General features: G+C 41.6%; 1 protein-coding gene across 32 annotated transcripts in view; it reads left to right on the top strand.

Moving 5' to 3' along the window:
* LOC129741722 (sodium channel protein para) overlaps positions 1 to 14440 on the top strand; it is a 344044-nt gene that overhangs the window by 294201 nt on the left and 35403 nt on the right. For 16 of the 32 annotated variants that reach the window (XM_055733471.1, XM_055733474.1, XM_055733478.1 and 13 more), the window contains 4 exons: positions 119 to 338; positions 476 to 735; positions 793 to 966; positions 13537 to 13659. In XM_055733471.1, coding sequence (XP_055589446.1) covers positions 119 to 338; positions 476 to 735; positions 793 to 966; positions 13537 to 13659 — 777 coding nt within the window. Of the gene's footprint in view, positions 1 to 118; positions 339 to 475; positions 736 to 792; positions 967 to 12017; positions 12141 to 13536; positions 13660 to 14440 lie in introns of all 32 variants that reach the window. The other 16 variants (XM_055733484.1, XM_055733490.1, XM_055733492.1 and 13 more) reach the window with 3 other exon arrangements.

A 14440-nucleotide genomic window follows, 5' to 3' on the forward strand; every position in this document is an offset into this window, starting at 1 on the left:
CTACTACCAAAACCACCACCTACAACTCGCTCGCTCGCTCGCTCGTTCGTTCGTTCGTGTCCTGGGTTTTTCGAAAACTCCGAAACTCTCTCTCGCTCTCTCTCTCTCTGAAATATAGGTGATAGGCAATTCTATTAGTAACCATCAAGATAATAAATTAGAGCACGAACTGAATCATAGAGGCATGTCCTTGCAGGACGATGATACTGCCAGTATAAAGTCCTATGGCAGTCACAAAAATCGCCCGTTCAAGGACGAAAGCCACAAGGGCAGCGCCGAAACGCTCGAGGGCGAAGAGAAGCGGGACGCCAGCAAGGAGGACCTAGGAATTGACGAAGGTGAGTACGGTTTCGACTTTCGTTCAACACCCAAGCTCATGAGTTCCTTGAGGGGAACTTAGGAGAAACTCATGAGTTACACCTTTCGAGTATCACTAACGGAGCGTTTCCGGTTTACCCAAATAAAAAAAAACTAGACGACGAATGCGATGGCGAGGAAGGTCCCCTGGACGGAGAACTGATCATCCACGCCGACGAGGACGAAGTGATAGAGGACTCGCCGGCCGACTGCTGTCCGGACAACTGCTACAAGAAGTTTCCGATCCTGGCCGGGGACGACGATGCGCCATTCTGGCAGGGCTGGGCCAACCTGCGGCTCAAGACGTTTCAGCTCATCGAGAACAAGTACTTCGAGACGGCCGTCATCACGATGATCCTGCTGAGTAGTTTAGCTTTGGTAAGGTTGGCCTACAACCTTTTAAGAACTATTACTCAAACTATTCTCTCTTTTTAGGCCCTCGAGGATGTGCATCTTCCCCACCGACCGATCCTGCAAGACATTCTGTACTACATGGACAGGATATTTACGGTGATATTTTTTCTAGAGATGTTGATCAAGTGGTTAGCTCTAGGTTATCGGGTGTACTTTACGAACGCCTGGTGTTGGCTTGATTTTATTATCGTCATGGTAAGTTCGAATTTTAGTAAGCTTTTCAGTCATATTTCAACACAACATCCGACGAAACGAAAACAAAAAAAAACTGGAAAGAAGATCGCGTTCTCCAAATTTTCCCTGGTTTTCCTCCTTCATCTCCTCTCTTGAACAAAAACAAAACAAAACAAATCCTCTCAGTCTCAGCGAAACATTCCCCCGAGAGCTAACGCTAAACCAAAATTACACACTGTACAAACATCTTTCGTTCTTCGTTCGATCGCTGATCATTTCTCACCCAGCTATCCTCATCGAATCAATCCATCTCGTCAGCTAGGTTGTACCCCCCGAAAAAAAATGAAGAAAAGGAAAGAAATCGGTTCAAATATTGAAGCAAATGGCAATTCAGTTGAAATTTTCTGAATGGATGTTAGGTTATTCCTTATTTTAACAACGCATATATGTATGTTTTCTTTTGAATTGATGATACTCATTCCTTCGCTCATATATAAACTTGGAAAAAAAATTTAAAGAAAAAGTCTCAACAAAGGAAGATTTTACAAACAAATATTCCACCTAAGGCTTCGAGCTTTCCCAGCAAACATGAAATCGTATCAGAAATGATAACTTAAGTCGTTTACAATGGTGTTGCGAATCGCAATTCCAACTGCATAGTGGAAAGATCGTAGACAATGTCGTCTAAAGTCATTTTAAATCGGATATGATAGAAAGTCCGCCATGTTTGTAAATTTTTAAATGATTTTTGCTCCCACGCGAGCTTCAAGTAAGAAAATCGTCTTTATCTTCCCTCTGCAACCAACAGTGCATCCAGATGGCTAAAAATCAGATTAGAATTAATTGAGTAATATTGACCAATGAGAGAACTGGAAAATATTGTCGCTGGCAATGATTTGGTGCCGGGTAACGCCTATTTGGTGTCGTTTTCGTCGCTTTAGAACAAAATGAAATTTATGCATTTATATTGACTCCACTTTAGAAAATAAATGCTGTTTTTTTCAACTTTCAATCATTCTATAATGTATATGGAATGCATATCAAAACAGCATAAAAATATAACACCAAAATGTTTGCTGGGTTGATTACCAAGGTAAAGTTATGATCCTCTTCGATAATAAGTAGTGGGAATACGAGTCCACTATTATGTTACTGTTAGATACTCCACGGAAACCCGCTTTGAAAAATCAACGCAGTATCTTCGCAAAGTAGGTTTCGAGTAGTGGCGTCAAATGCTACTTTTTGGTCTCTTATGGGTCGTTGACCTTTCACTGCAATATTCGGAGTTATCATCAAAGCTCAGCCCATTTTCAACCACTCTTAGAATCGATATATATTTCTATTCGTTTTTCACCCAGGTTTTATGACACGGCGAACGAGCACGTCCTCCCGGTTTGCTTCTATGGGTTCATTGGTACACAATTAACACACGACGTATTACAGGACACGACACTTGACGTTCTTACAAACGGAAAAAGGATTCAAAATTACCTTTTTTGTCGACCGGTTTCGGGCTCGATGTTGCCCATCTACAGGACGATGTCCGACTGATCACACGAAGAAATTACTAGCAGGATCATACTACGAGTGTCGTAGTATTCGTCGAAAGAAGGTTCCTTTATGAGATTTTCCTTTTGGTGAAGGTGAAAAGCGGCGACATAATTGGTGGGTCATCTTCGTTCATTAGCGGTTTTTCGGAAGTACTAATAAACATCGACTCCCAAGCGTTCAAATGTGAGGCTTTTCTTACGCATTTCCTATAGATCACTTTTTCCCAGTTTATGGAGTGGTCCATTTCCGTTGCGTGGGCGGCTACGCTGGATTCATTGACCCTGTTGTTGTCTACAGCATTCCGATGTTCTTTAAGTCGAACTTTAAATTTGCGACGAGTTTGGCCAATGTAAACAGCTGGGCAACTCTCACAGGGAATTTCATAGATTCCGGATCTCTCATCCTGCGGGATCTTATCCTTCAAGGAGACCAACCGATCCTTAAGTGTGTTGCCGCTCTTGTATGCTGTTTTCAGACCGTGTTGAGAAAGGATTTTTGTTATCCCATTAGTTAGTTTCGGGTGGAACGGCAGGCTAACTCTGTAGGGCTCTTCTTTCTCTGGCCTGAAAGTGGTAGCATCACTTCGGTACTTTTTTCGGGCATGTTTTCGGAGAATTTTGAGTACAAATTCGTTGTCAAAACCGTTCAAAAAACCTGCCTCAAGGATTTTATGTTTTTCTTCTTCAAAATCTTCCTTTTCCATGGGGATATTGTACAGGCGGTGCGCCATGGAATGGAAGGCGGCTTGTTTTTGGGCACCGAAGTGGTTGGAATCTGCTGTTATGTATCGGTCGGTTGAGGTTGGTTTTCGATAAATTCCAAATTTGATGGTGTTGTCCTCTTTCCTTGAGATTAGGAGATCAAGGAAAGGGAGTTTTCCCTCAACTTCTTTTTCTACTGTAAATTTTATCGACCTGTGTTTGGAGTTTAGAAGCTCTAATGTCTGTGTGAGATAACGCTCCTTTACCGAGGCAAGGATGTCATCGACGTAGCGCCACCAGACACGTGGGAAAAGTCTTTCACTTTTCTCCAAATCTGCTTCCAAGTCGCTCATAAAAACTTCAGCCAAAAGTGGGGATAGTTTGCTGCCCATGCTGAGGCCAAAGGTTTGTTTAAAAAACTTACCCCGAAACATGAAGAAGTTTTGCTTCATGCATACTTCTGCAACTGCCAGGTAGGCATCTATTTCGTTGGGAGGCACCCGGCGGCGTTCCAATGCCCCCGTAAGCTGTTGAGGGCGTCCGAAGTTGGTACACTGGGGAAAAGTGCGGAGACATCGAAAGAAACTAATATTTCGCCTCGACGCACTTTAAATCCTTTTAGGCGCTCGACCAGTTCCACTGAATTTTTTACACTCTTACCATGCTTCACAGGGTACTTTTTCATTTCTTCAACCAACCATGCTGCCATTTTTTCCGTAGGTGTATTTATATTTGAAGAGATGGGTCTCATAGCTATCGGGTTTTTATGGATTTTCGGCAAGCAATAGAGAGAAGCGACTTTCGGGTTCGGAACAAGAAATTTTCTTTCTAATTTGGTATCCCCCATCAGGAGGGCGACTTTCTGTCTTACGGCGTTAGCTTCCTCTATCATCGTATTGAGTGGATCTTTTGGTTTACCATTTTTGAAAATAAATTCTTCATATGGGCCATTGACTATCATGTCTCGATGATAGAGGAAGCTAACGCCGTAAGACAGAAAGTCGCCCTCCTGATGGGGGATACCAAATTAGAAAGAAAATTTCTTGTTCCGAACCCGAAAGTCGCTTCTCTCTATTGCTTGCCGAAAATCCATAAAAACCCGATAGCTATGAGACCCATCTCTTCAAATATAAATACACCTACGGAAAAAATGGCAGCATGGTTGGTTGAAGAAATGAAAAAGTACCCTGTGAAGCATGGTAAGAGTGTAAAAAATTCAGTGGAACTGGTCGAGCGCCTAAAAGGATTTAAAGTGCGTCGAGGCGAAATATTAGTTTCTTTCGATGTCTCCGCACTTTTCCCCAGTGTACCAACTTCGGACGCCCTCAACAGCTTACGGGGGCACTTGGAACGCCGCCGGGTGCCTCCCAACGAAATAGATGCCTACCTGGCAGTTGCAGAAGTATGCATGAAGCAAAACTTCTTCATATTTCGGGGTAAGTTTTTTAAACAAACCTTTGGCCTCAGCATGGGCAGCAAACTATCCCCACTTTTGGCTGAAGTTTTTATGAGCGACTTGGAAGCAGATTTGGAGAAAAGTGAAAGACTTTTCCCACGTGTCTGGTGGCGCTACGTCGATGACATCCTTGCCTCGGTAAAGGAGCGTTATCTCACACAGACATTAGAGCTTCTAAACTCCAAACACAGGTCGATAAAATTTACAGTAGAAAAAGAAGTTGAGGGAAAACTCCCTTTCCTTGATCTCCTAATCTCAAGGAAAGAGGACAACACCATCAAATTTGGAATTTATCGAAAACCAACCTCAACCGACCGATACATAACAGCAGATTCCAACCACTTCGGTGCCCAAAAACAAGCCGCCTTCCATTCCATGGCGCACCGCCTGTACAATATCCCCATGGAAAAGGAAGATTTTGAAGAAGAAAAACATAAAATCCTTGAGGCAGGTTTTTTGAACGGTTTTGACAACGAATTTGTACTCAAAATTCTCCGAAAACATGCCCGAAAAAAGTACCGAAGTGATGCTACCACTTTCAGGCCAGAGAAAGAAGAGCCCTACAGAGTTAGCCTGCCGTTCCACCCGAAACTAACTAATGGGATAACAAAAATCCTTTCTCAACACGGTCTGAAAACAGCATACAAGAGCGGCAACACACTTAAGGATCGGTTGGTCTCCTTGAAGGATAAGATCCCGCAGGATGAGAGATCCGGAATCTATGAAATTCCCTGTGAGAGTTGCCCAGCTGTTTACATTGGCCAAACTCGTCGCAAATTTAAAGTTCGACTTAAAGAACATCGGAATGCTGTAGACAACAACAGGGTCAATGAATCCAGCGTAGCCGCCCACGCAACGGAAATGGACCACTCCATAAACTGGGAAAAAGTGATCTATAGGAAATGCGTAAGAAAAGCCTCACATTTGAACGCTTGGGAGTCGATGTTTATTAGTACTTCCGAAAAACCGCTAATGAACGAAGATGACCCACCAATTATGTCGCCGCTTTTCACCTTCACCAAAAGGAAAATCTCATAAAGGAACCTTCTTTCGACGAATACTACGACACTCGTAGTATGATCCTGCTAGTAATTTCTTCGTGTGATCAGTCGGACATCGTCCTGTAGATGGGCAACATCGAGCCCGAAACCGGTCGACAAAAAAGGTAATTTTGAATCCTTTTTCCGTTTGTAAGAACGTCAAGTGTCGTGTCCTGTAATACGTCGTGTGTTAATTGTGCAGTTAAGTTCTTACGTTGGCACAAATCCGCTTAAAATGAGTTCATTGGTACACTGTAACAAACGGATCGGTTAGCTGTTCAACTATGCAGAAACCCCTCGAACAACGCCTCAAGGTCGACTAAAGCTAACGCGAACCAATATAATGTAACAAATTCCATGGTGGCGACTTGACGAGCGAAACTTCCAGCGTTGAATCAATGCCGTAGGTGGACCGCGTGAAATGCTTGGGTGTCTAGATCATCTACTGGTTCTGGCCTCGGAACAATTTCCCCCATTGACCTTGGGATCTGTGCGCTACAGATGTAGGCCTAACGGTGACGGCAAGCTTAAAGTTTGAAGTATAAACTACGGGGTCCTGGGAACATGATGGGGAGTTTTTATAGTGGTTATTAGGGTGAATGCCTACGCTGGCTACAGGTTCAGTTTTTGGGGTTACCTGGATGTCTGGGTTTTGACAGGCTCAAGGAGTCTTAACTATGGTTCTGGACTTTGCTTACAGACCACTTGAATTAAACGTCCTCACCAAAATTCGATGTGTTGACTTCAGCAATGGCGAACCAGAATGAGCTGTCTCAATGCGGATGTTGACCTCTCAGGCGCGTACGGTAACCCGTGACGTCATCCCTATTTCGCCCCATCATGTTCCACAATATGCCATCTTTCAGGTCCTTATGGTAGCAGCCTTCTGTAGGTGAATTTCCGAACTTCTCTCGTAGTTAGGGTGTGGGTTGGCGAAGTGCTTGAGGTACGCCATTTTTGAGGTCCTACTGGTAGCGGTACTCTGTTGGTGAAGTTCCGAACTTCTCTGGTAGATGGTTGAGTTGGGTGTGGGTTGTCGTAGTGGTTAAAGCAGGAGGATAACTAAAGGCAAACCAAAGCATTTTATTGGAGCTCTAAATTACTACACGCACAAGATTTCGACAGAATTGACAGATCCGTTACCGTTGGTACAACACATTGGCTCAAGGTATACCTGCGTCTAACCTTAACGCCCTAAAGATCATCTGGGTACTCTGAACCACAATGACACTAATCTTCAAAGTTCATACGAAGCTCATAAATGAGGTTATACCAGTGCGTATAACGACAATACCCATAGACAAAACCACCTCAAGCGTTAACTCATACTTCTCCTCTTGATCATTCGGGATCTGGTATCTACTCTAATGGATCAATATACGACCACTCAACGTAATGACTCAAGCCCATCATCTGCCCATCGTGTGCCAAACAGATGTTGCTTATTCTTGAATAACGCCTGTCACAGCACACGCCTGGAACTTTACGCTACGACTCGGATGATTTCTAACGAAAACGTCAATCAAGAGTTATATTACCTACGAATACGGTGTACCCACGGCAGTTACTACGTGAGTAATACTGCCTGTAATTCGAAGCTTGAATCTTGAGATTGAACGCATTCTACTTTGAAGTCCTACAATGGTTGAGTGGATATTAGATTCTGAAAAGTTGTATGCCATTCAAAGATGATGTACATGCAAACACCTCTGTAATTTGTTGGGCAACCTGAAGGTTCGCCTCTACCATTTTACTGCAAAATGTTTATTTTTCATCAAATTTGTCTATTTTTACGTCTAAATAACATTCCTCCCTTTTCAAGTGAAACAGATGTAACATAGTCTGTATTCAACTTTTAAGGCTACTGGGAAGCCTTACCAACTTCTTTTTCGAGCATAGTTTATTAAAATACCGTTTGGCCTTGGAAACGCTCCTGCGGCATTTCACTGGGTTGGAAATACGTTTTTCAAAAGCTTGAAGATCCTACTATTTGGAATGCACTGATTATGTTAGAGTCGATGCGGATGCGTGTTAAATTCTGCAAGGACTAGAAATGTTTGTTGATAGAAACAGCCATTGCATAAATCCGAATACGTAGCGCTCTGGCAAACAATTTGGGTTAAGTAACGGTGTTGATCTACTTCTTCGAAGTTCGGTATAGAAATGCAGGTCGTAAGTTGATTGGTGTGATCTGTCGTTCGGGTCCGGTTTGAGCTCTTTCGGATGCGGTCGAATCTAATGCTCGACGAAACCAGCGTGGCGCATCTCGGAAGATACGTGGTTCCAACTGTCGAATCAAATGTCACAAATTTTACCAAAATCGTTAGCCACAAAACCGGAAACACTTTATCACCTTCAACTTCCACATTCAGGAATTTAAGTCTTCAAAACGCACTCTGATCCGCTGATCATTTTAAAACGAATAAGTGGTCACTTCACACGTCTTTAACTAAGTGAGTGAGGCTCAGGCTTTACCATCCCCTAGTCCCTATTCCACCTCTAATTGCCCCAAGTTTGCTCTCCACCTAAAACTAGGATAACCTGAGATTTACCACCAATTTAAAACTACGGGATCAGAGCAGTGAAAGTTTCGATTTGGAAACCTCAAACGCGTCTGATACATGGCATTTATATTTCCCGAAAACCCCGAAAAATCAAATAATTCGCTCATTTTCGCCATGCATAACAGACAATATCTAAAAAATAAGTTGATCTACTTATGTCTGGTTTAAATTTACGTTCGCACACATTGGAATCAAACAGATGGTACACTACATTCAAACGTTCACAGCATTTGTCGATCGGGTGGTTTCGACCATACGCAGTACGGTGGTAAGGTATCCAGAGAAACTGGCGTTGTCGGATTGTTTTCGTGGATACGTATAAATTGACATGCTGGAGTATGTAAGAGGAGTCCACGCAGTAAGTCAGGTTGTCATAAATAAGAATTTGCTGAAGTTCGTACAACTAAAGACGAAGCGCTTCCGTCCAAGGAAAGCATCGTAAAGCATACCTAATAAAGCTACGTTGAACTCGTTCAAGGCGTTAACACTGTGTGCTCCGAAAAGGAGTCCATATCTGAGCAGCGTATTCCATAATGCTTCATACTGATGCGCGGTGAACAGCATTTTGATGTCGTCAAAATCCTCGGTATTTCAACGCAGAAATCCTAATGCAGAAAAACCTTCCGCAGAAGTAATTGCAATGTGTTCAGCAAATATGAGCCTGTTGTCAACCTTTAGATACTCCGAGATCTTATCTGGACTTAACGTTTTCCAGATAACTTACAGATAGGCGGTTTTGTAAGCGGGTAAAATTCACTACCTTGTATTTTTTTTCATTAGCCTGCATCCCGCCTGTAATATCAACTTGCAGTGCCCTACGGTCTATGCTAGTTTGAATCCTCCTAAAAAGCTTCAGATCGTCAGCATAGAGGAGCTTGTCAGAGTGGAGTGTTTCACAGAGATCATTCACCAATATAATGAATAGTAGCGGTCCTAGGTTGCTTCCTTGGGGTTCTCCTGATCGGGTTTCGAATATACCAGATCGTGATCTATTTGTTTTCGTTAAAGCGCAGCGATTTGTGAGATACGACTTGATCCACTCGAGCGACCAAGTTTGAAAACCAAGTCTGTCCATCTTTCTGATAAGCTTTTTCAAAATCGATATGAATCGTGTCTACTTAACAACCTTTTTCTAAGCTATTGCTGATTGAGCTTACGTAACACATCAAGTTGCTAACAGTCGACCTTTTCTTCACAAAGCCATGTTGTGATTCGGATATGAAGGGTTTAACGAAGGCGACCAGATTTTCTTGCATCAAAGCCTCGTATACTTTGGAGATAGAATTCAAAATTAAGATAGTACGGTAATTTTCGACGTTGTGCGCATTTCCCGATATGAATATTGGAGAGATAGCTGCGATTTCCCATGCGCTAGGGAACGATCGTTCATTTAGTGACCGATTTAGAATACTGCAATTCGGACCAGCTAGATGCAGCACAATATTTTAAAATAGATGGCGGTATGCAGTCAGGATCTGAACATTTAGTTGGGTCAACAGCGGACAACTTTACGTAAACATCTTGTTCAGAGAAGCATGGTGAGGGCTAATTAATGTTATAGGAAGGCAAACAGTCTAGGTAGTTGCTGTTTTGGCATGCATCAGTAGAGCAATACAAGTAGAAATCGAAATCAAAGTGTTCAGAGTAACGATTGAACATCCTAATCACGCCGATCAATGCACTATTTGCCCCGTAGTTGTTTTGATGAAGTGTAGAGCTGTAAATTCCGGTTCCGTAGTCCTTGAGGTCGGACACTAATGATGATTGATTCCAAAAGCGAAAGACAGCCAATGTTCGATGTCAAAATATCAAAGACAAACAAGGCTTGTTAAGTGTCTAGGCAAATGAGGCCACGTCGTTGTAATGCTTCGATCCGATCAGCGCCTTTCTGATAGAAGGGGCTCCAAACTGCCGATGCATATTCCAGGATAAAGCGAACGAGGCTACAGTAGAGACTTTTCAAGTATCTAGTATACGTCTCTGAATTCATTCGTCACGCGGAAAATAAAGCCCAAACATCGAGAAGCTTTATCCACTTTATGTTTGTACTCGTCTGGAAGTCAAGTTTTCGATCAAAAATCACACCTTAATTTTTGATGTGGTTCACACGAGCAATTAGTTGGTCCGAAAGGTAATAATTGTCAAAAATGGGATACCGTTTGCCCGAAAAAATTATAAGGGAACATTTATTGCGGTTCAACGCCAGGCATTTGTTGTTGCACCAGATAGCGAAAAGGTCGTATTATCGTTGTAGTGAAGCATTGTCTTCGGGGCCTTTGATTGCGTTGAACAATTTCAGATCATCAGCGTATGCAAGTTTTGATCCATCAAGCTATAGAAGAGCGTCATTAAAATAAATGATGAACACAATCGGTCCTACATGGCTCCCCTGTGGAACTTTTAAGTTTAAAGTCTCTCTAATCAAACAATCGATCAATCAATCCCTTGTGAACAGGAAATATATAAGCATTGTTTCACAGCGAAGGGTAAACAGCTCTGTCCAGCGAAGCTTGAAATATTCGTTTAATTAAAGACAATAAATGAGGCATAAAGCGTTTCAGAAATGTGGCGAGCAGTTTTTCATTTTGGCAACCGCCAAAGATGAGTTTAAGAAAGGGACGTTCCAAGGAGCGTTAGCTATACGATCGGCAGAGATTACCCCAGTAGTAAAAATACTAGAGATTTTCTTAGCGAGCAGATTACATATATCGGGATCCGAGCAACGCTTCATACCAACGTAGGACAATTAAATATAAAGATCATTCTTGTTTCAACCATTAGCAAAAGCAGAATTCTTAAAAATCTTCTCTTCTCCGGCCACCAGGCGTGCAATTTCTCCACGAGAATCAACTTTGAGCTCGATTTTCTATTCTTGGTAGAGATTATCTGAAGTCTGAAACGCATCGCGGAGATTTTATGCTACACCACTAGTACAGTGAAAAAAAATGTTTTCACCATGGAGTGCGACATCGATGGCCGATGGCCTGGCTGATAGCGTTTACTAATAGTTAGGAAGCTAAACACTCGCCCGAAACGTTCATTTGTGTGTTTTCACCCCGGTGCTCTACAAACAAAAAATCTCACAGAGGTGTTTTTTATTCTCCGTTCTCCTTCTTACACGCTGGAAAACGTCATTTCTATCAGCCACTTAATTTTACAAGAAACTGTTCGTTTTCTCGATACTACAATAGTGGTTGCACTTTGATATTGATGCGATATGTTCAACATTTTATAATAAACCAAACGTAGGACCAGGTAACCAGAAATTTTCAATCAATAACGACGCCGGCCAGGTCCATCGATAGTTGATAGTGGGAAATGTTACACTACAGTAGTGTTGCATATTTGAGGATTTTCGTGACTGGATGTACGCCATCCTTCCACAAAACTTAGACCGGTTTTCAAGTGTAGAAACTCAACCTTCCTACACATCTTTTACATTTTGTTTTAAAGAAGTTAATATACACCCCATACTCAAGGGTAAATTTTTGTTTGCGAAGTCTCAGCAAACATCTACTTTTTCGCATTTAATGACATTCAGAGGAAGAAAGAACCGAATGTTATCAGTTATCAGTACGGAATGAGTATCACGATACCTTCAATGAAACAAAACAAAAAATAATATTATCAATTTGTGTTTTTCAAATTTATTTCAGCATTATGTTAAAGTTATGTTTCTAATTTACATATATTTTTTCTTATTAATTTAAAAACCATTTAAAAAACCTGAAACCACACCATCACCGTCACCACCCATCAGCTATCGTTGATCAATCTGACCGCCATCTGGGTCGGGGCGGGAAACATTCCGGCATTCCGCTCGATGCGTACCCTGCGAGCCCTGCGCCCTCTGCGTGCCGTTTCGCGCTGGGAGGGTATGAGAGTAAGTAAAACCCGAAATGCGTGCTCGTCGTCCGTCCCTCCTCACAACGTTGAATGAAAATAAAAAAAAGTGTAGAAGAACAGTAACAAACTATTTAACTGTTGGCAATCCATCGAACATTTTCGAAACAAATTCACACATGTGCGCACGTGTTTTTGTTTCAATGTTGATTCTGTATCGATGATCAATCAGCAGCATACTCATACTCAATTCGGTGTGCGTATCTTTTACCTGTGTGTGGGTGTTTTGTATTAAGTGTTCGTATGATGCCACTCAGAAGTTATGAGCCAAACGCCATCCTCGTTGTGTGGTCTTCCTTCTCGACGTAACTTCGTGTGGTCTCTAAGCCGTGAAAGTTTCCATCTTTCTGTTTTTGGTTTAATTTATTTCATTATAAAAAAAAACTCTACATTAAGCGTCTCAAAGCAATGATGGTGAAAAATAATCCTACTCTACGAAAAAAAATAGCATTGTGCTCTTCTGTGCTAATCTAACCTTTTTTTCCTTTCCATAACCGTCGTGTTCCAAAGCTAAGCTACTACACTAATCTATCTCGGTGTGAGTGTGTTGCGCGCTGTATCCAAAAATGGTGCTCCTAAAAATCTTGATTGTACAAACAAAAACTACTGCTCGATGGGCTCTCTACAGCCATGCTGCGATAAAGCTAAAATAAAACCTAACAAAATCTGTGTTTGTGTGCAAATCGGTGTCAACTTTAAATTGTTTTATTTTTTTTAATTATAATTTTATTTAAATTTAAAGTTTTTGTAAATATTTTTAAAATTTTCGATGAACTAGCTTGTGTTTAAATATAGCAAAAATGTGAAACCTACAAACATTCTATTTAAAATGAGAAAAAGAATTACTCTTTTCAAATTTCCAGTGTTCAAATGCAAAAGTTGTTGTGAAGAAAATATAAAATTTATTACTGTGTCATTCTTTCAGACCACTAAATTAGGGGCGGTATTCATCTCATCAACGAAATTCTGCATTTTCTTTAAACAAATTCCACAGGCCTCGCCCATTATTTCGAACCATGCTTTTACCCATAAACAAGAAAACCTGACTCATATATTTATCCTGCTCGCTCAACAGACATATACATAACAAAGTATCGCCTCAAATATCCCTGTCCCTCAAGAGATAAATCCCGAAAACTTTGGACCCTCCGATTCGCTCGTTTGTCCTGACCCCTTCGGAAAATGGAGAACCCTCAATCGTTACGAATCGCTATCGCTCTTTCCCGTTCTCTCATCTTTCGCTCGTTCTTTTTATACACATCACACACGGTAACGCCCAAGGGTTATACAATCCGACATCCTGCCTGGCTGGATGTCTTTCTTGCTTTCCCTTTCTCCATCTTTCTCTCTCTCTTTAATTCTCTCTCACTATCTAGGTGTCCTTAATCAACTTCGTTGCTTCACTTTGTGGGGCTGGTGGTATTCAAGCATTCAAAACAATGCGAACTCTCAGAGCGCTGAGACCGCTTCGTGCCATGTCCCGTATGCAGGGTATGAGGGTACGTAGAAATCCGTGTGCGATCCCGGATCCGCGAATCCGGATCGCAACCCTTTTTCACGCCTTTTCGCCTTTCAACAACAAACTTTTAGAGTACAGAATTGCAACTTCACGCCATGCTCTTCCGTTGGAATCAAAACCAAAAACTATAACTTATTTGATACTTTTCTTTTGGCTATTTGGCCCGCTCTCTTCAGTTTCGAGTTACAAATTTTCAATTTATTCATGTTCCCCGGTAGTTAGAATCCATAGTAGCGTTTTAAAGATGCCCTGCATCCCTATTTTCTACTTTAAAAAACCTTTTTCAATCTTATTTTCTAATTCCGAAAACGAAGCCCACACGCCTTGCCTTTGAAAGTAGTGTTTCCAACTTTACTTCTAAATCACACTAACAAACAGACACGGTTTTTTACGGAAAAATCCTTACAAAAATTGAAAAAGAATACCCATCCACAAGCTTCCTAGAGATGCCTTCATAGATACCAACAAATAGAACAAACAGATAGTCGCAAACGACACAGTTGATTGGAAAATCCCCGCATGGTCTTGCCTTGATGATGACACAACATGAAATCCGAAAAGTTGCCACAAAAAAAAACACAAACTCTCCTCGAACTATCTTCTACGAATGGTTCAATCAGAATTTTGAAGACCGATTCTGAATACATATCTACATTTTGATGGCTGGCTTTTGCTGTTGTTGCACTAACTAAACGATGACAAGTTGCACTTGATGTTTTAGTGTTTACATCACGTTTTGTAGCATTCTTATGTTATTCTGC

This window comes from Uranotaenia lowii, chromosome 2 (genome assembly GCF_029784155.1).
Source record: "Uranotaenia lowii strain MFRU-FL chromosome 2, ASM2978415v1, whole genome shotgun sequence".
Taxonomy (NCBI): Eukaryota; Metazoa; Arthropoda; class Insecta; order Diptera; family Culicidae; genus Uranotaenia; species Uranotaenia lowii.